The 24,987-nt window shown below is 32.8% G+C and overlaps 1 protein-coding gene across 4 annotated transcripts in view; it reads right to left on the reverse strand.

Annotated features, from left to right (window-relative positions):
- The window catches only part of LOC127700726 (fibrocystin-L-like), a 71,307-nt gene that overhangs the window by 19,186 nt on the left and 27,134 nt on the right, over positions 1 to 24,987 (reverse strand). For all 4 annotated transcript variants that reach the window (XM_052204339.1, XM_052204338.1, XM_052204337.1 and 1 more), the window contains exons 17-48: positions 24,448 to 24,608; positions 23,870 to 24,103; positions 23,499 to 23,614; positions 22,893 to 23,047; positions 22,292 to 22,452; positions 21,612 to 21,702; positions 21,058 to 21,218; positions 20,673 to 20,904; positions 18,961 to 19,230; positions 18,467 to 18,591; positions 18,118 to 18,250; positions 17,516 to 17,723; positions 17,022 to 17,257; positions 16,432 to 16,611; positions 15,917 to 16,093; positions 14,850 to 15,151; positions 13,089 to 14,265; positions 12,293 to 12,442; positions 11,825 to 11,990; positions 11,311 to 11,470; positions 10,733 to 10,889; positions 10,127 to 10,206; positions 8,511 to 8,640; positions 7,910 to 8,066; positions 7,216 to 7,421; positions 5,558 to 6,794; positions 4,574 to 4,868; positions 3,153 to 3,324; positions 2,489 to 2,767; positions 1,526 to 1,789; positions 1,051 to 1,299; positions 164 to 337 (exon numbers count right to left, since the gene is read on the reverse strand). In XM_052204339.1, the coding sequence (XP_052060299.1) occupies positions 164 to 337; positions 1,051 to 1,299; positions 1,526 to 1,789; positions 2,489 to 2,767; positions 3,153 to 3,324; positions 4,574 to 4,868; positions 5,558 to 6,794; positions 7,216 to 7,421; positions 7,910 to 8,066; positions 8,511 to 8,640; positions 10,127 to 10,206; positions 10,733 to 10,889; positions 11,311 to 11,470; positions 11,825 to 11,990; positions 12,293 to 12,442; positions 13,089 to 14,265; positions 14,850 to 15,151; positions 15,917 to 16,093; positions 16,432 to 16,611; positions 17,022 to 17,257; positions 17,516 to 17,723; positions 18,118 to 18,250; positions 18,467 to 18,591; positions 18,961 to 19,230; positions 20,673 to 20,904; positions 21,058 to 21,218; positions 21,612 to 21,702; positions 22,292 to 22,452; positions 22,893 to 23,047; positions 23,499 to 23,614; positions 23,870 to 24,103; positions 24,448 to 24,608 (7,995 nt within the window). The remainder of the gene's footprint in view (positions 1 to 163; positions 338 to 1,050; positions 1,300 to 1,525; positions 1,790 to 2,488; positions 2,768 to 3,152; positions 3,325 to 4,573; positions 4,869 to 5,557; positions 6,795 to 7,215; positions 7,422 to 7,909; positions 8,067 to 8,510; positions 8,641 to 10,126; positions 10,207 to 10,732; positions 10,890 to 11,310; positions 11,471 to 11,824; positions 11,991 to 12,292; positions 12,443 to 13,088; positions 14,266 to 14,849; positions 15,152 to 15,916; positions 16,094 to 16,431; positions 16,612 to 17,021; positions 17,258 to 17,515; positions 17,724 to 18,117; positions 18,251 to 18,466; positions 18,592 to 18,960; positions 19,231 to 20,672; positions 20,905 to 21,057; positions 21,219 to 21,611; positions 21,703 to 22,291; positions 22,453 to 22,892; positions 23,048 to 23,498; positions 23,615 to 23,869; positions 24,104 to 24,447; positions 24,609 to 24,987) is intronic.

The raw sequence follows: 24,987 nt of genomic DNA on the forward strand, positions 1-24,987 counted from the left end.
TAAATATTTGATATGATTAACCTGTGTAAGTTCTTGTAGGATTAAGAGTAAATATTTGATATGATTAACCTGTGTAAGTTCTTGTAGAATTAGAGTAATTATTCTATATAATTTACCTGTGTAAGTTCTTGTAGAACTAGAGTAATTATTCTATATAATTTACCTGTGTAAGTTCTTGTAGCATCAGCAGTAACACCAACAATGACACGTGCACCAAACGATTCTTTTTCTATATCAGCATACTCTTCCCCAATTATTCTAATGTTACGACCTGTTAACAAACCAACCTCCGCAGATATGCTGTAACTTTGTCCATTGGCAAAGCTTTCAGATGCAACTGAAACATATAATTACATGCTGCAATTAATTTTTATACGATAATTTTTTCCCTGATTCTTAAAGTGTGACTGTTTCCAAAATATTTTTCTTATATCCCAGCAACTTAAACAAATATACTTGTCATTATTACCCAGAATTAGCAGCTAATGTTCTGTTTTTCCTAATCCTAATCAGTATCTTACGTTCAAACCAGTTAGAATGTGCTTTGGAAAGTAAGAAAAAAACTTCTATTTCAAATTCAAAGTTTTATATGAAATGTCCTTAAATTGTCGCATTAGTTTGAGATTTATAGCATACAACCCATCAGACCAGCATTTTCCCCAGAAAATATCTAAAAATGTCAACATGGCCATTTATTTTCCAAAAAGAAAAAAGCAAATAAAACTGCTCATAATGTCATCATGTAGTTGTTCCTCCTAACAAAATCTCACTGGAATCTACTTTATAAACAATACTATAATATCAGTTTTGAACTAATGTTGTAAATAAAGTTCTACTCCAAGACAATTATTTTCAGAGCTTACTCATATCTACACCAGCATTTACAAATTAACTTCTACATGCAGAACAAATTTTTTTTATTTTTCATCATTTAAAACTATGAAGTGAACACTGTCCACTTTAAAGACTAATTAAATTTATAGTACTTTTGGACTTACCTATATGTTTATATATGAAGACTACTTACATTTGAAGTACCATTGGACTTACCTATATGTTTATATGCCAAATTGGAGGTAAGTGTGATAGTCTTCTGATCACCAGCCACTGACTGGATAGTATGCTTCTCAGCTTCATTGACTTCATAGCCTGTTGCTGTAATAATAATATCATCCCCAGCAGACCAAGTTACCGTCTCAGAAAGGACTATTTGGTTGGATCCAGCTGATGCAGTTTGCTGAAGTTTGGTCCAAGATTTACCCACATCTTTACCATGTAGATCCAAGCCTCCAAATACAGCTGAAATTAACCAACAATATTCTAATATTACACTGAAATATTTTGTAAATTTAGCAGACCAACTTCATTTTTCCATACTATACATTTTTAAACTATTTTCTTTTATAACCGTAAGTTGAATCCTTGCATTGAATAATGACAACTATATCTACATTATGGTAACTGTAAAACAGATTTTTCTTCTTCACAAAATGGCAAAAAAGGTCTGAAAAGATCAACAACTCACCAATGGCTTTAGAACCAATATTTGGTCCTTCTGTCTTTGGCCAAACTGGTGTGGAATGATCTCCTCTTAATATAATTGTGGCTAGGCCCTCAAAAGGACTGCTCTCCTGACATCCAATGATCAGTCGACCTCCTTGTATATACAGGTACATCACATCAATGGTAAACTGCCTATCTTTAGATGGTCCATGGCTCAATTCCAACACACCTTCTAACACTAATGAATCCAACTGAGGAATAGATGTATCACCAACAACCCATGTATCTGTTAAATAGAAACTTTGGTTATAAAATGAATGCAATTAAAATATCGAAGATTTAACATTTTTAACTGGATTTTCAGTCCAAATAATATTAAGCCTTAATTTCAAAAAAAAAATTTCCTACCAGCTGTATAGATCTCCTGATTTATATTTGACATTTTGACAATTTTCTGGACCAAAATATTTACACAATTCATAGGACTAAAACATTTCTTACTGAACATTTAGATGATTTATTGACCTGGATTAAACCTTACTGGATAATAAGAGAATTGCTTGTATGAAACAAATTTTACAACATCCAAATGAAATTAATTGATAGAAATAAAATTTAAAAGGAATTTTCATAATTTAGTAGATTGAAAAATAACTTACTGGACGTTTGTAATCAATGACTGGACTTTGCGGTCATAAATATTTGGAGTACAACTATCATCCACCGACTCATAATTCAACCAATCAAAAGACTGGATTTGGACTAGAATTTCAAAAAAGCCTCATGTAACAGATCTGCTAATGACCAGGTGTGATCAATGTAACAGATATATCTCATCTGATTAGAAATGAATTCCAGATATCATATATCTTACATAAATCTAATCTTAACACCATTTTAATATAAACATCTCCATAGGAATTTGAATATGAAAATATAAACAAAAGCCAGAAAAATCTCAGTCAGTTACATTAGTATGGTTCACCTTTTTTAATTTTCAATTTCATATCTCCTGCCTTTGGTAGTCCATGAGTACCACTACCAACATTACTGACATATCCATCAGCATCCACATCCCATATTGAGGTGTCTGACCATACTTGGATATCTGACGGTCGTGTACATGTCGGTGGAATGGTATCAGGATCTGGTGGAGGAATACAGTCTTTAAAGTAACATTTGAATGAGTCCACCTTCATTGGTCTATCTACTGAGTTGACAACTAGTCCTGGTGATGATCTTTTTCTTTGTAATTTTCCAGCAACTAAAATTATAAAATGTAAGAATATGGCCAATGAAATGACTATGAAAATATTCAACTATTTCATACAGCAGCATCAATGGATTTTACCATCCAAACAATGGGCTTGGAGAACATCTTCCTTAATAAAAAATGTTGGAAGCATGAAATCTTAAATCAAAATAAGTAACAGCTCTGTTGATATACAATAGATATATACATCATTACATGGTGAGTTTGAACAAAACAAAAGTCAATCTTGAATATCAGCCATAGTCTCTGGTTGATAAGACAGAGAACCGAGTAGTGACTTTATTCATCTTCATATATACTACTATCAAACATTCATCAACATATTATAATTAAAAGTACAATCATGCATCATACAGAAATTAAAATGAATACCCACCCATAAAGCACATGTCGTTGGTCACATTGTCAAAGAACCAATCACCATGCTTATTTCTACTTAAATCTAGTGCTGATGTTGACATATTTTGTCCAGCAGCAGATCCTTGCCAATAAAATTTATCTGGTTTTTGGTCAAGTAAGTGGCAAACTTCTACATAATCAGTGGCATCCTGAAACAACCCATTTAAACAATGAATAATAAGTGGCAAACTTCTACATAATCAGTGGCATCCTGAAACAAAACCGCCCATTTAAACAATGAATAATAAGTGACAAACTTCTACATAATCAGTGGCATCCTGAAATAAAAACACACCCATTTAAACACTGAATAATAAGTGACAAACTTCTACATAATCAGTGGCATCCTGAAACAAAAGCACCCATTTAAACAATGAATAATAAGTGGCAAACTTCTACATAATCAGTGGCATCCTGAAACAAAACCACCCATTTAAACAATGAATAATAAGTGACAAACTTCTACATAATCAGTGGCATCCTGAAATAAAAACACACCCATTTAAACACTGAATAATAAGTGACAAACTTCTACATAATCAGTGGCATCCTGAAACAAAAGCACCCATTTAAACAATGAATAATAAGTGGCAAACTTCTACATAATCAGTGGCATCCTGAAACAAAACCACCCATTTAAACAATGAATAATAAGTGACAAACTTCTACATAATCAGTGGCATCCTGAAATAAAAACACACCCATTTAAACACTGAATAATAAGTGACAAACTTCTACATAATCAGTGGCATCCTGAAACAAAAGCACCCATTTAAACAATGAATAATAAGTGGCAAACTTCTACATAATCAGTGGCATCCTGAAACAAAACCACCCATTTAAACAATGAATAATAAGTGACAAACTTCTACATAATCAGTGGCATCCTGAAATAAAAACACACCCATTTAAACACTGAATAATAAGTGACAAACTTCTACATAATCAGTGGCATCCTGAAACAAAAGCACCCATTTAAACACTGAATAATAAGTGGCAAACTTCTACATAATCAGTGGCATCCTGAAACAAAAGCACCCATTTAAACACTGAATAATTCTTCCTAAATTCTGTATAAATCAATCCTTGTATTTATATGTTTTTCATTTTTCCTGTCAATAATGTCACAAAATTACTTTTGCATACAACTTTATACGGCTTGCCTTCACTAAATCAAGTATAATTGTTATTCAAAAATCCCAATACATGATTTATCTCCTGTAACTATATATCCAGTAGATGCTGTAAAAACTTGAGTCTGACCCAGGAATTTACATATGGTGTTTTAAGTACCCAAAAAGAAGGCCCTATTACTGCTGTGTTGAAATTATTCAAGTCATGAATTTAAAGCCCAACAACTAATATAAAAGTTAGAAAACAATATAAGAATTTACTTACATTAAATTCATAGAAAACTCCTGTATAACTTATGTTGGTAACATGGGCAGCATTCTCAAATCGCACTTTATGATTTTCACCTCCAATGAGAAGGAAGACCCATCCATCTTTGTGAGTTATACGCTTGTCTTTAAAGTATCCTCTCTCTGTACCATACTGGTTTGTTATCATCACATCTTTACCCTTTAATGATGCTGGTGAAATACCATTGAAAGACATTCTATGGAAACTAATTCCTGGAGGACAACTACTGGCTGGTAAAGCCATCGTAAATCCATTGGAAATTGATGAACAACTGAAATGGAAATTACACGTATCTTCAGTTCTTCCAACATGCATTCTTGCAAAGACAAAATTCTTAACTTTACTATTTCAGTCAAGTTTTATAATTTCTGCAATAATGTCATGGCCCTTCCCTAATCAGTTTTCCCTATATCAATTTTCTATCAATTAAATGATTTGAAATTCTCAATTTGCTTGTTGATTGCTTTTGTTGTGTAGTTACTGTCTCTCCATTACTGTTTTCAAGTAAAGATATCAACTAATCATTTTTTTTCATTGTTAAAGGGCAATAACTGCTATAAATAATAGCATTGTTAAAGGGCAATAACTGCTATAAGTAATAGACTGACACTTTTGGAGGATAAAGATTTTCAGCAGAACTTGACTCTAGTGTTTTTCTATAACAGGCAAAGAAACCTAACAAATAAAAGAATGTTACAGGTTTTTCCCCAAATGTAAAGGAAGGGCCAATTCTTCACCATATATATATCAAAAGGACAAAATAATTGAAAGACTACATGTTATAAATGGAATGACCTTCATTTGTGGGCATATACATTTTTTTTTAAATTTGTCATAGAAATTACGAATTATCCTAATTAAAATATGTCTGAGTGTACAAAGAAACCAACAACTACTGTTATACTACAAGATATTTTTTCTACCAGCTATTTCCTGGCATTTAATCATCACACTGCTTACCTTGATGGCAAATGTGTCATGGTTGGTACAATAGAACTGCCTGCTGCCTGTCCAGAGAGTGTTCCGTCCAAATCCACCATTACTCCTTCATGTAGCCAATCAAATCGTACTCTGTGACTACTTGAAGCAGTGTCGAAGGCTATATTTTTGAAATGATATGTAAAACCTCCACAAAATTCAGAACATGTACCATCAATTTTAGTATAGGTAAAGGCTTGGCATGAACTTTCATCAAAATTATAAAATGACACACCGGAAACGATCAATCCATTTCCATAGGGAAGAACGATTCCACCAACTGTACAACCCTGGCCTGACGAGCGCCAATCAGGCTGTTTATCAAGGTGCTGACTTCTAGCAACAATGACTGAATCTTTAACAGCATGACCATTAGTCTCATCAAACTGGGGGGTTTCAATTACCAACTTGCCTTCATAACCAGCTTTCTCATTATGTACTGCTACAAGACCAACCAACTGAGCAGCACCAATATTAACAAATTCTGCACCTTTTTCACAGTTCCAAACAGTAAGAGTATTAAACACTGCCACTGTCATTGCCGAAGAGGATGAGCATGCTCCATCAGCCTTGGGTAGGTAATCATGGAAAATCCAGATTCCAAACCATCCTTGGGAATGAACTGTGTTATTTTGGAAAACACCGAGCGGGACATGTTTGGGACAGACGTTAGGATCAAAAGAGGGTCCATCAGGGTGGTCATGCATTCTATACCAGAAACCAAAATGTGTTCCTCCAGCGGCAGTATTGTGTTGAATTGTATTGTTTGGATTGGTTACCCAGTAGGCAGCGGGAGTAATGTCATCGTTCAGAAGACTTGTACTAGCAATAACCTTCACTGCAAGATTATACTGGAACGAGTTACCTGTCTCAACACCATCTTCTAAGAAAAAGGCTCCACCCATGATGTTATAAATGACAGTGCGCTCTACGACGAGGCCGTGTGTGCCGTGCACATTTACAGCACGATTAAATGTGTTATGTATACCACAGCCACTGACATATGACTTTGTTGTGATGCCAAGAATATGGAAGTGAATGGGATAACGTCCAAGTCTGAACGCTTGTCCAGCATGGGAGACTTCTATGTGAGATATCCTAGCTACAGCTAAATCTTTATCTTTTTCAGCTGGATGGATGAGAATGTGTCCACCAAACTGATCAGATCCTATCTCATCCCCAAATCTTCCCTGGAAACATGTCTGTGTTGTAAATTCACCTAAAGACCAAAAAAGAATAAAAATATGCAGAGTAGATATATGTGACAGACCTTCAACTTTTAAGTACATACAAAATTTACTAGTAATTGTAAGGGTTAAAAATACTAGAACTTGGTTTTTGAAACACACAGAGGAATATTATTGAAGCAGCATGTTATAGTATATTTATTGTTTTAAATACCCCATATACAAATCAGTTAAAAATAAACCACCCAAAAAATAGTCATCCACAAATAAGAAACATGCTAATTATATATAAATCATTCAGATCAGGGGTCAGATAAAGGGGGTTCCAAAGAAGCAAGGACTTCCCCTAATGGCAGAATTTTTTTTATTTTAGTATATTTTTCTGATTTTTGACTGTCCTTACATCCCCTCTGACAATCCTGGATCAACCATTGTAAGGTATCTTTGACCTACCTGTATTAAATCCTTCTGGACAGGCTTTAATTTCATCATTAAACTGTACATCACTTGACCCTTGAAATTTAACATTATGTGACAGTAGACCAACTTCACCACGTAATTCTACAGTAGTACTACCAAAGGTTTCACTTTCGGCCACATGTTTATTGGCTAGGGCTGAATCTAAGGTCAAGGTTTTTCCAGAAATGGCAGTAATGGTTCTATAATAGAAATAAAAACATTTGTCTTCAGTCCAATCATTATGGAAGATGAAAAAAACGGCTTAAAAATAAAATGTTGAATGACTGCCAATGAGACAACTTTGCACAAGAGACCATATGACGAAGAATTTAGTAGCTACTGTAGGTCAAGGTACAGCTGTTTACTTTTGTTTTTGTTTTAATATTTATATCAAGATACTATGTAATGAAGTCAAATGTAAAAAAAAACATTTTTTAAATCTCAAATTTATTTTAAAAATGTGAAATAGGTAATATAAAGCTTTGCATTGCTTCATAATTATCAGGTTTGGAATGAATGAATGAATCGATATGAAAGGTTACTAGTATATCTGTTCAAATAATTAGAAAATTACAATTTTTTATAGAGAGAGAATACTGTTACCATGGTAACAAATTAAATGTCTTTAAATAAAAACACTGATTATAATGACAACAGTTGATCTTTTTAAACAGGGTATTTATCTTACTTTGTTTCAGATTGGCTCTGTGAGTGTCTGTGTCCAGTTGTTGGTAAGACAATTTGACTTCCTACAGGCCAATTAACAGTTGCCATTAAGGTTATTGTTGTGTCTCCAGCATTTGCTGTTTGTGCAAGATGTGTCCAGGTAACAGGTGTTGGTATACCTGGAAAAAAACAAGAATTCAGTTCATTGTTTCAGAACCTAAAATAATGCTTTTAAGAACTTAAAAAAACTGTAGTGTTTGGTTGATAATTTAGCAAAGGATGTTTAGCCGAGGGGTCAAGCTATTTCTATTTTGGTTTACAAACAATAAAATAACTAATGGTTCTGTAGATTCTAAAACAATGAATTTTGCTAATAAGAATTTTACCCAAGCAAACCAACCCAACCACACAAACAACCTTAATACATCTAGAGGTACCTTAAACAATAGACAGGTCCATACATTGCCTAGTTTTGTCTCTTGTTAAGAAACAGAATCCTATACTTTTAAATTCCTAAATATCTTGCATCCAATCATTACTGTATAAATAATGTATTTTGAAAAAGACATATTTGCAACACAGAAAATACAGATGGTTTAAGACAACCTAGATTTTGAACTCACCATGAAGATCCAGGGTTCCCTCTCTAACTGCCAGAACTTTGCTTCCATATATAGGAAGTTCCTCACTCCTAAAAGCTCCATGAAGTCTTATTATAGCATTACTCTGGAAGGGTTTGTCTTCAGTTCCAACCTATAAATTTTAATAATATTTCTTAAATTAAAAATAGCAGAACACCACCAGGAAAGAAAGAAATGAATATCTTCAAGACCAAAAGTCCATTTTGTGAAAAAGTAGTTTTTTCATAAAGTATTTGACAAATGCATCAATCTATGAGTTCATCCAAGATCTTTTAAATATCTGCAACCTCATATCTTTTAAATTGACAGACAGGACAAACTGACAGAAATGGGGTTCCTTCATTTGTTTATTCTCTATTCTTTATTTATTTTTCCCATTTTTCTCTAATTTTCATAATGAAGCACCCAATTATTCTCTATTCATTATTTTTTATTTAGCCTATTTTTCTCTATTCTTAATTTTTTTTTGCCCTTTATTTTGCACTTTTTGCCCATTATTCTCTGTTCTGTAAACCCCATCCAGACCCTCAGACATGTTTTGTACCACTCTCTGTTGTGCATAAGGGAGTGGCAAAAAAGTACAGAAACTAGAAAACAAAGCACTTAAAAAACATTCTACGATAATATAACAATTTTCTTTTGCTTTGTTAATATTTTTGGTAATATGCCTTTGGCGTGGCTCGGTACTTATACATCCCATCATTGTGTTATTGTGCTATGGTCAATTTTTGTATTCTTGTCTTTCATATTTGCTTTTTTGCTTTGTCTATATGCCATTTTGTTTTTCTTTGTTGACATAATTGTTTATTTTTTTAGTGATTAAGATTATAACACAATGTTGACTGCTGTACCCCTATTTTTGACATTTTTGCCTATTATGTCTGTTTGTTTTGTTCACACATTGTTGTCAATGTAATGGAATTTTATGCGACTGTCATACAAGTGAGAGGTTTAGCTAGCTATAAAACCAGGTTTAATCCACCATTTTCTACATAAGGAAATGCCTGTACCAAGTCAGGAATATGACAGTTGTTTTCAATTCGTTTGATGTGTATGAGCTTTTGATTTTGCCATTTGATAAGGGACTTTCCATTTTGAATTTTCCTTGGAGTTTGGTAATTTTGTTATTTTACTTTTGTATGCAATGCCAAATTCTAATTTTTAACAAAACATGGGGTACACATGCTTCACAACACAATTGAGTTTAATTACCATGTCAGTTGTATATTGAATGTCCCTGGAGATCAAAATGATAATTTTTATCTTGCTTTTTGATATTCAGTATAAAGATATTGACTATTAAGATAATGCCAACCAATGTTAAATGAGCATTGAAGAAGTATTGTTAGAATCATTTGTTTAATGAGAAGTCACTGTATATATATATCAATGGTAAAACACTGTAAATACTTTCAACTTAAATCAGTAAAGACAAAAAAAGTTCTATCACAATCTATAAAGAAGTTTCATATATTTTCAACTATAATAAAATCACTTCTTAGATACCTTGCTCAGGGAAAGTAAATTTCTAAAAATGTTTGATGTTCAACCAAAGAATATTGTTTAAAGTATTTCCCTGTGTATAAATGTTTACTAACCTGCAGTGCTCCACCATTGGTGATCAATATATATTCTGAATTCAATTCAATGTCTTGTTCATCAAATATTAATTTTCCTCCTGTAATTTAAATAATACATGTGATTATAAAAATATAATAATCATGTATATACAGTATGTGTACATTAGCTGAAAATATCAACTTTGTTACAAACCCAATGATTTTGTAGACAGATTTGATTGGCTAACATTTTGCATAGATTTCTTATCAACATAAAGTTCTCACTAAAAGAAGCTGTTTGTATTATATGAAACAAATAATGATAAAAAAACATGCCTACCTCAAAAATTACCTTTTCATCTACATTAATAGCATACAGAAAGCCAACAAATATCCAGTCTTAACGATACAAATAAGAACCTCAAAATTAAAAATTCTATATTCTTTTCTCGTGCCATTTATTCTATGATCTTTAGAAACAGGATTGTGAACTTTTGGAATATGACCAGTTTTGTTATATGTAAATTACTTTTCTTTTTTTCATTTTTAATATGAGAACAAACGTATAACATATCTTGCCTGTTAGAGTACATTTTAATTGGTCAATAATTTACTTTGTAACAGATCCTAGTTCAAAATACTTACCTTGTAACAATAGTGTCTTTAATTTAGGTGTGCTTTGATCCAGTAAAATTGTCATTCCAGCTGGTATAACAACAATTTCTCCTTCCACAGGAGGATTTTTTCCACCCCAGGAGTTTGTAGATGACCATGCCCAAACATAGCTAAAGTCAGCTCCAACCTATAAAATAATTCTACCTGTTACTTAAAAGTCATTTTATTCATGGATATTTACTTTCAAGGAAAATGGAAAAATCACTGATGTTTTGAGTTTATAATTTGTCAACTTAAACTTTTGTATTTGTCAATTCCATAGACCATATTGCTTTTTTTTTTTGATAATATGACTAATGACATAAGATTTTGCATCAATTGACTTCATATAACGATATTACAATAATATATGCACTTGAATACCTCACAGTAAATCACTTAAGAGTCATATTTAAAAAGTTTCAGACATATTTCTTTTGTTGCACTTGTCCTATTTCAAACCTTATTTTCAATGCAGCATCTGAACAAACACAAACATATTTACCTTTCATGCAACTTCTCGTCCCTAACATATAGTTTACCTTGAGCACATTAATAAAAAAACATACCTGTCTTGCATTTCCTCCACCATTGACCTGTAGTTCAACTTGGGCATCAGTAGATCCAGAATTTCTGGCTCCTGTTATGCAGACAACCTTTGTATTTGCAACAGTTTGTACTACACAAGCAATTCCACCAATAGTCACTGATACATCTGACGTAGAACTTCTGAAATTCAATTTCAACTCATACTTAAGTTTTGAATCAGATTCCAGTTTTCTCATCTATAACCCTATCCAAACTACTAAAATTACTAAATTTCATTCTGACCTACAGAAAAAAGTTTTCTTTGGCTTGTGATATATTGTAAGAAGTTTTGCATTATAATACTGACATTATCTACCAAAAGCTTGTGTTCTGGTAAGAGTTGTTTCCCCTGATGTTTTGTCAACAATAGGAGACATAGATCAATTAAACTATCAAAAGCAACTTAATGTAATGGTAATAGTTATAGTTGTTCCCACCACGCTTTATCAATAATTAATATGATATGTCTCATTTTAAAATATCTATTTTACCTACCCAAAACCAGTTCCTTCAATTGTAAGAGTTGTTCCCCCTGAGGTTCCACCAATAGATGGAGAGACAGAAGTAATGGATGGTGAGGCTGCTGAATCATACTGATAGGTTGATGCGGCTGTTTGTCCGTTATCAATGACTTCTACATCACAGCTTACAGTTACGGATCCTGAAATACAATCAATGTAATTGTCGTAGCTGCACAGTTGTGGTTTTTTATTTATCCTAAATAAATCATGTAGTGATCATAACAATTCTTTTACTTGATATTCCTTGGAACATAGATATACCTGTATATAATTAAAACAATTAGTTTTTAGTATTTTTTAAATTAAACAACTTTCTTGGGTGCATCTTTTGTATAAACAGCAAAGACTGTTTGGTGAAAGAATTTTCTGTAGTATTCTACATAAAACATTAAAAAACTCGCCAGACTTGTAAGCACCTTAATTCACATAATATGGTATTTACCTGTAGAAGCTGGGGTTGAACAAACAAGATTGGTAGTTGTACTAGCTGCTTTATCAACAGTGCATTCCTGACCACAGATGATAACTTTAGAAGTTTGAGGATCAAACCCTAAACCAGCAATGGTAATTACTTGGCCTCCACCAAGACTTCCTGAAATTGCACAAATTAGTAATTAGAATGCCACTGCTTTTTTCTACCTACGTTTACATAATTTCAATCTCAAAACAATGGGAAGCTAGTTATGTTTTCACATATTTAGGATTTGTTATCACACTTTAGTTTACACAATGAAATGTATATAGTGACTATTGTTATTTAAAGCAGGTTACATGGATATTTGTTTTATGAGAAGACAGAAAACAAGCAATAATTTTAAGCAATAGTTAATTTCCAGCTTTTTGGGTACATTTGTGATAACCAACATCATCTCAAAGAACAACAGAATTGACCCAATAAGGTTTTATCGCTTTTTTTGTATATATTATAGTTTCTCTCTCAATGACGTTTACCACTCTTTTTTACAATCATATGTTGAACTCAAGATGTCTTTTTGGCCATTTTGTGTTGGGTTGCTGTCTCATTGATAACTACCTTATGAATTTGTTATTCCTAAAAACACGTGCTCTCACTGAAGCTACACACATAAAATCTTTAAAAATTGTAAGCTTCTTAATATCATATTGATTTGGTTATAGCTTGAACAGCTCAATATGTTTCAAGTTCAGTAGATTTGATTATCTCGCAAAAACAAAATACATTAAACTATAGTAGATTGTGATCGTAAAATATATCCAACCTGATGTAGGGTTGACTGATGAAACTGTCATAGCATATGTAAATTGAACAGATGAACCAGCTCTTCCCATGGGGTTAACATTGACCATAACATCATATTGTCCTGGTGATTGAACTCCCAAGGTACACATAACAGATGTGGTGGTTGCAGAAGATACAGAACAAGTGGCTCCACCTACTTTTACAACATTATTTCCGGTAACAGTGTCGAATTTAGTTCCTGTGATAGTTACAGTATCTCCAATTTGTCCTGATGTTGGTGAGATGCTTGTGACAGATGGGGTCATGGCTGTACCATATGTAAAGGTCAAGGTTGATGTATAAGTCACACCATTGGATAATACAGTGACAGTTTTGGCGCCATCTGTGCCAGCAGGTGTAGAACATTCTATTGAAGTTAACAATACAGTTACTATTTCACATTGATTGCCGTCAATGATGACCTCGGTTTTATTTACAACAAAACCATTTCCTACAATAACAACGACTGTTTTGCCTTCTGTACTGCCTGAAGAGGGGGTAATGGATGTCAGGGTAGGAGAACTTGTTACAACAACTGTTGTTGATGCTTTTCCTAATGAAGCCACATTAACATTGACTGTCTGATCCCCTACAGGGGCTGATGGTACTGTACATGTTATACTGGTACCAGTGACAGCTGATACACTGCAAACCTCTCCTCCAATGGTAACGCTGACAGCAGAGGTATCTGTTCCAAAGTTTGTACCACTGATTGTCAATGTTGTTGATCCTGATATAGTATCTGGGGTGACACCAGTGACCGTTGGTGTTTCGTCAGATTTGTACTGGTAGGAACATAATGTTGAGCTAGTGGAAGAGCAAACAGCATCTCCTTTTTGTCCATCACTAGCAGTGACTGTCACCTTGACATTCTTGAATCCTTCTCTGCCTGCTCTTGGTAATGTACAGGTTAAAGTAGAATAATCAACAGAGATGACAGGACAGTCAGACATTCCAATAATGACTGTTGTTTCTCCAGGGATGAATCCTCCACCAGATATTGTAACCACTTGCCCACCTTCTACTGATCCTGACTCTGGTGACATTGAAGATACATGAGGCAGCAATAGGAAAGATCTCTTAGCATCTGTTGGTAACTCTAGTAAAAATTGTCCACGATTGAATGACGAGACGTCAAAATGTTCAACATTTCCAATCTAAAATCATTACATGATATGGTTAAAACACTAAGTAAGTTTTTCTTATATATTTCACATAAATGAATAGAGTTTATTTTCAATTTAAAACATATACTGTGGATTCATTATTATTCGTTGGATACCAGTTTTCGTGGGTTTCGTCAGTACAGGTGAACCACGAATTCCAATGTTCAACGAATTTCAAATTTTCTTATGGCTTTGTTTGCAGAAATTGTCATTACCACGAAATCAGAAATATCCATGAAAATGCAAGTTTTCCTCGATCCACGAAAATTGATACCCACGAAAATAAATGAATCCACAGTAATCCTAACGTGCACTTGACAAAACCAATAACAAAAGAACCATGTGAAATGAGTTTAAAGGTAAAATCACATTCATGTCGCATATGAAAATTTATGATTAAACTTTTATGAAAACTTTCTACAGTAAATAGATAAATAAAAAAGTTAAAAATAAATTTAAAATGAAAAATGAAAAATATTAGTTTTAATTTCATTCAAGGTAAAATACCGCCAGAAATATTGCATGCCAATGTTTTGAAAATTTATTCTAAACTTGTAATTTTGTGTTTATGTTACCTGCATTTTCCCTTGTGGATCTATTGTACAGGTAACCTTTGTTGCTGATGCTGATGAAACAACACAGAAATAGTCTCCCAATTTGATCTTGTTTTGACAGGACTGTGCACTGAAGCCTGTGCCGGCTATATCAATGGTGTGTGCTGCTGATCTCTGGTTGTTAGATATAGATGACACTGTACCGGTCATACAGGACTGGTACATAAAGTTGAACTTGTCAGCATCTCCTGTCAAAGCACTGCATGAAGATATAGCTGTAGTATCCCAAGGACAGGCACCACTGTTTGATGGTGTTGTAGAACCTTTAAAAAGAGAATGCATTAAATATACTACTGATTAGAGAGGAAGGCAATTTATACGCTGATTTTCATTTTCTTTTTGTTTTTTGGGTGGGGACAAACTTTTCAAACTTGCAATTAACATGAATATGTAATAAGCTGCGTCGGACAGAAATAGACCTTATGCAAGTTCATTTATACATGTACATGTATTAGACTTTGATTGATTTTAAAACATTTAAATACAAAATAAATGATGAAATTTTGTCTGTTTTGTAGGGTTCCTATAACAACTCAATTTTTAAACAGTTACAGGCTTTCCATAGAGATTTTATAAACCCCAAAGAGGTTAACAGATGTATTGATACTCATTTGCATAAGCTTAGGTAGATTTCTAACTGAAGCAGCACAAATCATATAATTGATTGTTTAACCATTTTCTTTGTTGTAATTTAAAAAATTACTTTTAAATTACACCTCCTTTTTAAAGATTATTTAGTAATTTCTGGCCCTCCCAAGTCAATCAGTATGAATGAAGACCATAAAATAAAAGATTATCCAAAGAAATAGCATTAAATATATGGTACTCAGAATCTAAAGTATTCTTATTAATATTTTCAAATGCATGTACATCCAACAACTGTAATTTTTTATGTTGACATGCAAGCCTTAAAATTGTCCATATTCCTTTAAATGTAAGAAGGCTTATTAGAATCATGAGTAAGCTTTTACAAAGACAATGAAGATACTTCATCCAGGAAAGCTTTTTTCCGACTTAATCTAATATACCTTTATTTGTTGTATCATATGTAGCTTCGTATCCATTTCCTGTCAGTACTAGGTTATGTACAGAATCAACCCTGCCAGTCACTTCAACCTGCCCATGTAGACTTATAGATATTCCATCAGCTAAACCACTCCAGTAGGTAAAAGAGGTTGGTCTGTATGTATGGTATTTATAAGATCCTGTAATTAGATGTCCACATTTTTTTATAAAATTTATAGACTGAACAACTCTAGAATAAATCCAAAAGTAGGAGGTAAAAAATATTTATCTTAGAAATAAATTAATAATGGTCAGACATTGTATCATGGAAAGAAACCATTTTTCCAACCATGTGTACATCATAATCATACAGTCCCAATTATAAGTTTTATAGCTAATACTTCTATTCAAAATTCTGAGACAAATTTCTGACAAAACTTCCATGAGATTTGGGTACTTATAGTTTTCATATTTATTGAAAGTTCAAAAAATTATCTACACTTAAGATTTACATTATAACAAATAACTTTTATCTTACCTGAAGCTGAGGCATCTCCAGAAGAGAATCCTCCTGATTTGTCTGCTGTTGCAGTTATATTATCTGATTGGTATACACCTAATGTGTAACCATTAGTACTCAGTGACCACTGCCAATTAATAGTATCTCCTTCCTCCACTGTCAAAGTCAGCTGATCCCAGGCAAAACCGGCACCATAGGCTGGAAGTAATAGTAACAGTCAGCAAAGTGTTGTGACTTGGGAGCCATAATTTTATCAGAATAATGTAAGTTACAAGAAGATCATTTTGAATCCAATATTTTCTCCATGTATTTTTATATATTCTTTATTTATTTTTGAATCCAATATTTTCTTTATGTATTCTTATCTATTCTTTATTTATTATCAATTTAGACAGTCATAATTATAATCACAATTAACACTTTTTTAGTTAATTTTTTTATTAAAAAATTGTTTATCCAAATTTCTAGATTTTTTTAAAGCAAAAAATAACTTTTCTGTAACACGAATCTTAGATACTAATGATGTGAAGCAACTTAACATCTTAGTCATTTCTATGACTTCAAAACTTAGAAAAACAAGGCATTACCAGTATATGAACATTACTCACTTGAATGAGATCCTTGGTTGGTAACCACATGAGTTTTAGCTGTAGTTGATGTTAGACAAGTAAGTTCAGTATCGGCTATATCTTGTATTTGACATTTATAAGCTCCAAAAGAAATATCAACCAATGAGGCGTTGGTACCAAATCCTCTTCCAAACACAGTTACAAGACTTCCACCATACAGGGAACCTTGTGTGGGGTAGATATCTGTCACAGTCAACTGATACGTTACTGTTCCACTAATAAATAAATAAACATTATACTTATATTGTTAGAAGGTATATAACATACTTCCATTTGTATCCACTCATTGATTTGCAATTTGTTAAAATTTTTCTATTTTGCAATTAACTACATCTTTTTCATATTTGGAGTTTGAGTCATTAATAATTTTGGTCCTTAAATTTCAACTTTTTTGTACCCTGGTCCTTTATAATTATACTTTATAAATATTTTTTATATGTTAAACCAGTTTGATATCAAACTCAAATACTAACACAACATTTGCTGCAACTGATGCATATCCATCAGATCCAATACTAAAACCAATACTGTATGTTCCTGGGGCGTTGGCTGGTAGAGTGGCAATCACACTGGTATCGCTGTAGGAAGTTATTGTAGCAGCCTTTCCATTGATTTTAATTGCATCTGCACTAGAAGCTGATCCTCCAAAGCCACTTCCACTAATTGTAATTGATTTTCCACCTTCATTTTAAACAAATTATAAATGAAAGTTTAAACATTTGAGCTAAAACCATATTCATTGTCATCAAATCATCTGAGTGTATAATCTAACACATAATAACATTACACAATTGTTCAGACTAAAATCATACTTAATTTATAATGCTTTATGTTTTATTGTTCCTTGAATGTGTGTTCTCTTTAATGAATGTTTTATTAATATATTGATTCAGATTGAAAAGGGGGAGGGATTTTTCTGTTAAATTTCTTCACACTATTTATAGATGATTTAGATCTTGACATAATGTGTAGATAAAATGTTTATTGTTGAAGATTGTATGTTGCCCTCTATATATCTCTTGGTTATTTTTTTGGGGGGGTTGCTGTCGCTTTATCAAACAAACAAAAATCTTACCAAACACTGATGCCTCATTTGAGCTAATGGATGACATAGTTGCAGTCTTGGAAGCGTCGTATGTGAATTGTGTTGGTGAAGTCAGTGTGTTCCCATATTGTACACCAGTTACAGCAACACTAGCTGCTGAGGACTACAACAGAAATAACATTAATAAATAAATAACCAACTGAGAGATAGACCATAAAATACTGTAAAAATGCAGGCTGATTAATTGTATTTAAAACTGTTCTTACTCCTTAATCGTGTTATGCCATTTCTTATCAGGTTCTCTTCAAAATTTACATTTGCAACAAAAGTATCTTAGCAAACAAATATAGAACACCTATTTGAGTTTTTAAGAACTTACCCCCTTTGGTGTGAGACAAACAACTTGTCCAGGTTCACTGGTCTGTACTACAGCAGACACCCCATCAAACTGTATGTCCACGTCAGGTGCGAAACCTGACCCAGTGATAGTTACAACAGTTCCTCCTGAAAAACATTTAACGTAACTGTCAGACCTATTCAGTTATATCTAATCTTACATTTGGAAATTTCAGCATTTTTTTCATTTGTAAAAGGCATAACTCTCAAACAGTATAAGTGGTTGATCTGTGTTTTGTGGAAATAAGCATTATGTATAAGTTTCATAACACTTGGTTGATGCAAACTTAAGTGAGAGGACAGAAACTAATTTTGGGACGTACAGACACTGTACGGATGCACGAACAGACAGACCAGGATAACACTTTATGGGCATAAAATAGGGTTGACTAGTATATTGCCTTAGAAATAATCCAATTTCTTTAAATCATATTTGTTTGTACAAAAATCATGGGAAAATAATTCAAAATATAATACCTGCAAGACTTCCTGAAGTTTGTCCACTTATTCCAGTAATTTCTGCTGTGTATGTAAACTGTATTGACCCTGAAGCTTGACCCTTTCCTGCAACTTTTACGAGAATAGGAAACTGTCCCATTGGTCCATTACCAACATTACATTTCAAGTAGGTTGATGCTGCTGCTGTAACTGTACATTCTACACCACCAATGGTCACTGTGTTGTCAGTCTGAGTTAAACTAAAGCCACTACCATCAATAGTCAATTCTGTTCCCAAAGCTTGTGTACCTAAATAACAATCAATAAAACTTCCCTAAACAATACTCAACACAGGATACAAAATTCCTAAACAATACTCAACACAGGATACAAAATTCCTAAACAATACTCAACACGGGATACAAAATTCAACTACATTCCAAAATATTATATGAAATAAATGTCAAGAATTAAATACCTTTATTGTTGTAATTTTAAGATAATGGGACTGAAAATGAAAACAAATGTCTTCACAGCTAACAAAGCCAAATTATTATATCCACAATGACAGCCAATTAAACGAGTGCATTCACACATGTTCCAAATAAACATTACTTTTTTTCCTATTCTTTTTCAAACAACAACAAATTGTTTATTGTACTATTTAACTTACTAATTTATTACAGTCGAACCTGTATATAAATGTCACCTTCAGGACCAGAGGAAACTGACTTTATAAGAGAGGTGACCTTCAATTTGAAGGTCAAAATGCATAGGTATTACTACAGAAAGTGACCTGCAAAGACTGGTTTTTGCTTAAAAGAGGTGACTGTTATAGCAGGTTGGACTGTATGAACAGGAGATGCCAATAGCTTTATCTAACATTACTATTTAAGTATGTACCTTGAACAGGAGATGCCCATAGCTTTATCTAACATTACTAATTAAGTATGTACCTTGAACAGGAGATGCCCATAGCTTTATCTAACATTACTAACTAAGTATGTACCTTGAACAGGAGATGCCAATAGCTTTATCTAACATTACTAACTAAGTATGTACCTTGAACAGGAGATGCCCTTAGCTTTATCTAACATTACTAACTAAGTATGTACCTTGAACAGGAGATGCCCTTAGCTTTATCTTACATTACTAATTAAGTATGTACCTTGAACAGGAGATGCCAATAGCTTTATCTAACATTACTAATTAAGTATGTACCTTGAACAGGAAATGCCCTTAGCTTTATCTAACATTACTAATTAAGTATGTACCTTGAACAGGAAATGACCTTAGCTTTATCTAACATTACTAACTAAGTATGTACCTTGAACAGGAAATGACCTTAGCTTTATCTAACATTACTAACTAAGTATGTACCTTGAACAGGAGATGCCCTTAGCTTTATCTAACATTACTAACTAAGTATGTACCTTGAACAGGAGATGCCCTTAGCTTTATCTAACATTACTAATTAAGTATGTACCTTGAACAGGAGATGCCAATAGCTTTATCTAACATTACTAATTAAGTATGTACCTTGAACAGGAGATGCCCTTAGCTTTATCTAACATTACTAACTAAGTATGTACCTTGAACAGGAGATGCCCTTAGCTTTATCTAACATTACTAATTAAGTATGTACCTTGAACAGGAGATGCCAATAGCTTTATCTAACATTACTAACTAAGTATGTACCTTGAACAGGAGATGCCCTTAGCTTTATCTAACATTACTAACTAAGTATGTACCTTGAACAGGAGATGCCCATGAAAATGTAGGGGTACTGTCAGACTTCCACTCAAATGCACAAGTTCCGGCACATTTTGAGGGAACATTGTTTATGCCAACCACCACCTGAGGTTTAGCGTGGGGTGTCCTTAGGTAATCTCCTCCCATAGTGTCTAACATATGACCTCCATTTCTTACTGTCTCTGTTTTAGCACTTGGACTAGCTCCATTCAAGTTGCTCTGATCACTAATCTGTAAAACAGATAAAACCATATAAACTGTCCAAAAGTGTAATCGATTTCAAAATCATAGAAAATATTCATATCACAATCAAAGAAAAAATAAAAGCAAGAATATACATAATCAAGGATGTTTCCCAGACTGATTTGAAATGGTTGTACGTACTGTTATCTCAGATTGGTCTCCCCTGTTGGTTAAAAAGGTTATAGTCCAAGCAAAGTTAGAACAGTCTCCTTGATGCACAACTTCCACCTGTCCCATAGTATCTTTGAACCGAGATTCCAATAGAACTTTCAATTGTTCTTCTGTAGAGTCAACTGGGATTCCTGTAAAATCATAAAGTGCCACTATATACTTTACTTGATTCTATTATTGTTTCCAATATAATAATCAATCTATGCATTTACCCTTATGTTCTTTTGTTATCCATAGTGGCCATGTTGGTTTGGCAGGATAAAAAACACTTACTTCATACTAGATATCCTAAGGATCATTCAGTTCAAGTTTGGTTGAAATTGGTCTTGTGATTTCAGAAGAGAAAATTTTTCAAAAAGACGACAGATGCCAATGATAGATGTTAAGTAATGGCAATATCTCACATTACTCATAGGTTTATCAAAAAACATATTAAATGTCTTTGTTAACTTTCGAACAATAAGCAGCCTAGAACATACAATCCACAATAACATACAAATATTTGGGAATAAAAAAAAACCTACTGAGGGTAGATCCTTCGAACGCTACAGTAACAGAACCAGTAATTGGTGGATTGGCTGTAGATGTTTGTGTAACAGCAACAGATAACTTTCCCTGAAATGTATAAAATATATTTCAATTATAAACTTCAAGCCTTTATTCATACTGATCAGCTTTCAATTCAAATAGACATGGCAAATCAAGGCGAAGGTACATTTTGTGGTCAAAATGTCTCTTCTTTAAATCATCTTTACATGATCTTCAATTTTGTAATCTTAACTGTAGATGAAATTAATCTTTATTTTCTATCATGATATGCATTAAACGTTTATTTCTAATTAACGCATACAAATTTTGTATCAGAGAACTTGTCACCGTCTCATGGTCATTGTCTTAGAAAAAATAAAATGCTCAAAAGATATTAAATAATGTCATCAAATAATCAATTAAAAAACTTTAAAGAATTTTACATTGACCATTTTTGGTCACTGGTGTAAAATTAACAATCTGAGTATTATATAATACTTTTTCACAACACATTTGTATATTAAATTAAGTGTATATTTGTTGTATTCTTGTTTGTATGTATTTTACTTTATTGCTTGACCCCTATGGGTGAAATTTTGTAATAAAAATTAGTATAAACTTTTAGAATTTTTGAATGTTTATATTGATACAAATTATGAGTAGCATGAAGACTTACAGTTTGAGATTCAGCAATTTTAAAGAGATCAAAGTTGTTGCCACATTCGAATGGTTCCATGGTAACCTGATATTGATTAACTGCACTACTTGTTACACTGACAGACTTCATTGGAAAGCCTCCTGGTTTAGCAGCTCTGTATCTCTGGTAATTCATTCCACCTGATATAAGAAAATATAACCTTGAAAACTTTCTTTACACTAATACAATTAATTTCTGGGGAAATAATGAGATAAGTACAGAACAACCATATATTGTCTTGGAATAAAAAAAGTTGTGTGGCGAGGCTTATACGACAGAGCTCAGTGCTAAAATATTTTCAGTGAAAATAGTAAATTTCGTTCATGTAGCAGATGATGTAAAAATTCTACAAACTTGTAATCTTTTATGATGTCCTAATTAATGTCTACGAAAATATGCATATTGTTCTTAACAAACCATGATTTATAGTGTTTTCTTCTGAATAAATCTGTTGAAAATTACAATTATTTTTATAGTGTTTTGATTTTTTTGTTTTTTGCCCTTTTGAGGTTTGAATGACCCCTTTGGTTATCATCCGCCTTTTTTACTATTGTATTTTGTCCTTTATGAATCTGCTTACTTCCAACATCAGAACTGCTTTCTAATACAATAGCAACAGTGTCAATGTAAACATCCTCCTCTGATATAACTTGTATTTTATCTACACGGTGAAGAGATTCATCTTTGTTCAGGTTTATCAATGGAGTTCCAATGTCCATACAAGTATAATTCCATCTAAAACAGAAGGAAAAGGTGAAAGCAATTTCAGTTCCGTTTTTACAAAAAGCAAATAGGATGATAAAATTATTTTTTATGCATGAACTTTATTTAATTATTTTCCTAGAAGTTCAGACAAATTGGAATCAAGTTTTATTTGTTTTCATTTCTGTACATAAAAATAACTAAGTAAGCCTTTCCTCAATGAGACTAGAAGACTATTAACCTCAACAACGAGATCATCTCCCTCCCCCTAACCTTCCCATCAGAACCCATTTAGAATACCCTGAATCCACCATGACTAGCATCATTTACGATTCTCCTCTGGACTGAACCTATTATACGACATACAAGACTAGTGAACAAACGGATTGTTTCAACAAATACTCTAGCTCGTCTTTTTTATGATGATGTTGGTGGATTTGCATTTGTAAATATAAATATATTAAGAATCTTAGACAAGACTTACACATCATTTGAAGCCTTTCCTTGGAAATCAAGGTAAGTACTGCGGCTTCTCTCAGCACCTTTATAAGTATGAATAAATCTCAACTGCTGTATACTGCCTTGATATCCAAAACATAACTGAAATCAAAATAAAATCATTTTTAATTTTCTATTTTAATTTTGGTCATAGTGGTTATATTATTTTTTTTTCACTGCATACTTGATTACAATATTCAACATTGTCTAAATTGGCCTGGTTTTATCAGAAGAACATATGTTTATGCCTTTTCTCAAAAAATGGTAAGAAGACTCTTTTCCAAAGTGATATCAATATATCAGTACAAATATTAGTTACACTATTCAAACAGCATTTTATAAAATGTAAATACTAACCTCTCTGAAAGTTCCAATTTTAGGTCCTAGTTTGTTATTAGCTGTTTGGTAGATATATTTAGGATTTTTGATAGAAAATCGACCACAGAGAGGTTCAACTTCACTAACTACTTCACCCATGGATGATGATACACTCCCTTCAAAGTCTTCAAAATAAGCAGCCACTCCAGTCTCAAATCCAGCAATAGATGATGGACATCTTACTCCAAACATAGTTTTTAGAGCTGTTTCAACCTAAGGTCAAGAAAAAATGTCAGAAACAAAATAAATAAATTCTAACTTGTGATGCTGGGTTCGTCAAGTATGTAGTAAGCAGAGACATGATTGTTGGCTTTGTTGTTGACATATGTATCATGCGGGTAACAGTATGACATTCAAACATGCACATTGAGACAGATAGTATTCAATTCTTGAAGGCAAAGTTGAAGATGTATAATATACAACAGTTCCTCATACAGAGACCAATATTTCAATGCCAAAAAAAATGTTTATTCAAACTCATTTGGCATAGAAAGGCACATAGACTTATAATCAGTAAAGTTTAAAGTTTAAAGTTCAAATCTAATAGTTTATTTTACCTCACTTGCAGTGGCATCATTGGCTATAGCAGGGGAGAAAACTCCATCAATTTCTAGATGAGCCTTGCCCTTTCCTGACACTCCTTGTGTGGTTGTTGATATTTTAATGTTTAAAGAACTGCCTGAAGGTTCTACCATGGAGGTCAACTGAGGTAGGTTTCCTATAGAAAACAAAATTTTTAAAAAGTGTGGACACAGTGGATATCATGTACAAGAAAGAATGACTGATGAGTAAGAGATGTCAATACAAAACAGAAACTGATATAGATTTGATAAAACCTGAGACCAGGTATGTATAAAAGATCATTTGGTATTTTTATTGCTTGAAAATTACAGGTTTGATAAGCCATTGGTTCAGTTACAACGACTTTCAATTTAAAGTTTAATTGAAAACTCATTGAAAGAATATGATTATTATCTGCATGGATTTTGATCTTGAAGGTTAAGAATTAGGACTTGATAATCAAGAGTTTTTTTCGTTAAAAAGTAAAACAAAATTTTATTGTCTTATGAAATATTTCATAAAAATTGAGCCCTATT

This window comes from Mytilus californianus, unplaced genomic scaffold (assembly GCF_021869535.1).
Source record: "Mytilus californianus isolate M0D057914Y unplaced genomic scaffold, xbMytCali1.0.p SCAF_5, whole genome shotgun sequence".
NCBI classification, from domain to species: Eukaryota; Metazoa; Mollusca; class Bivalvia; order Mytilida; family Mytilidae; genus Mytilus; species Mytilus californianus.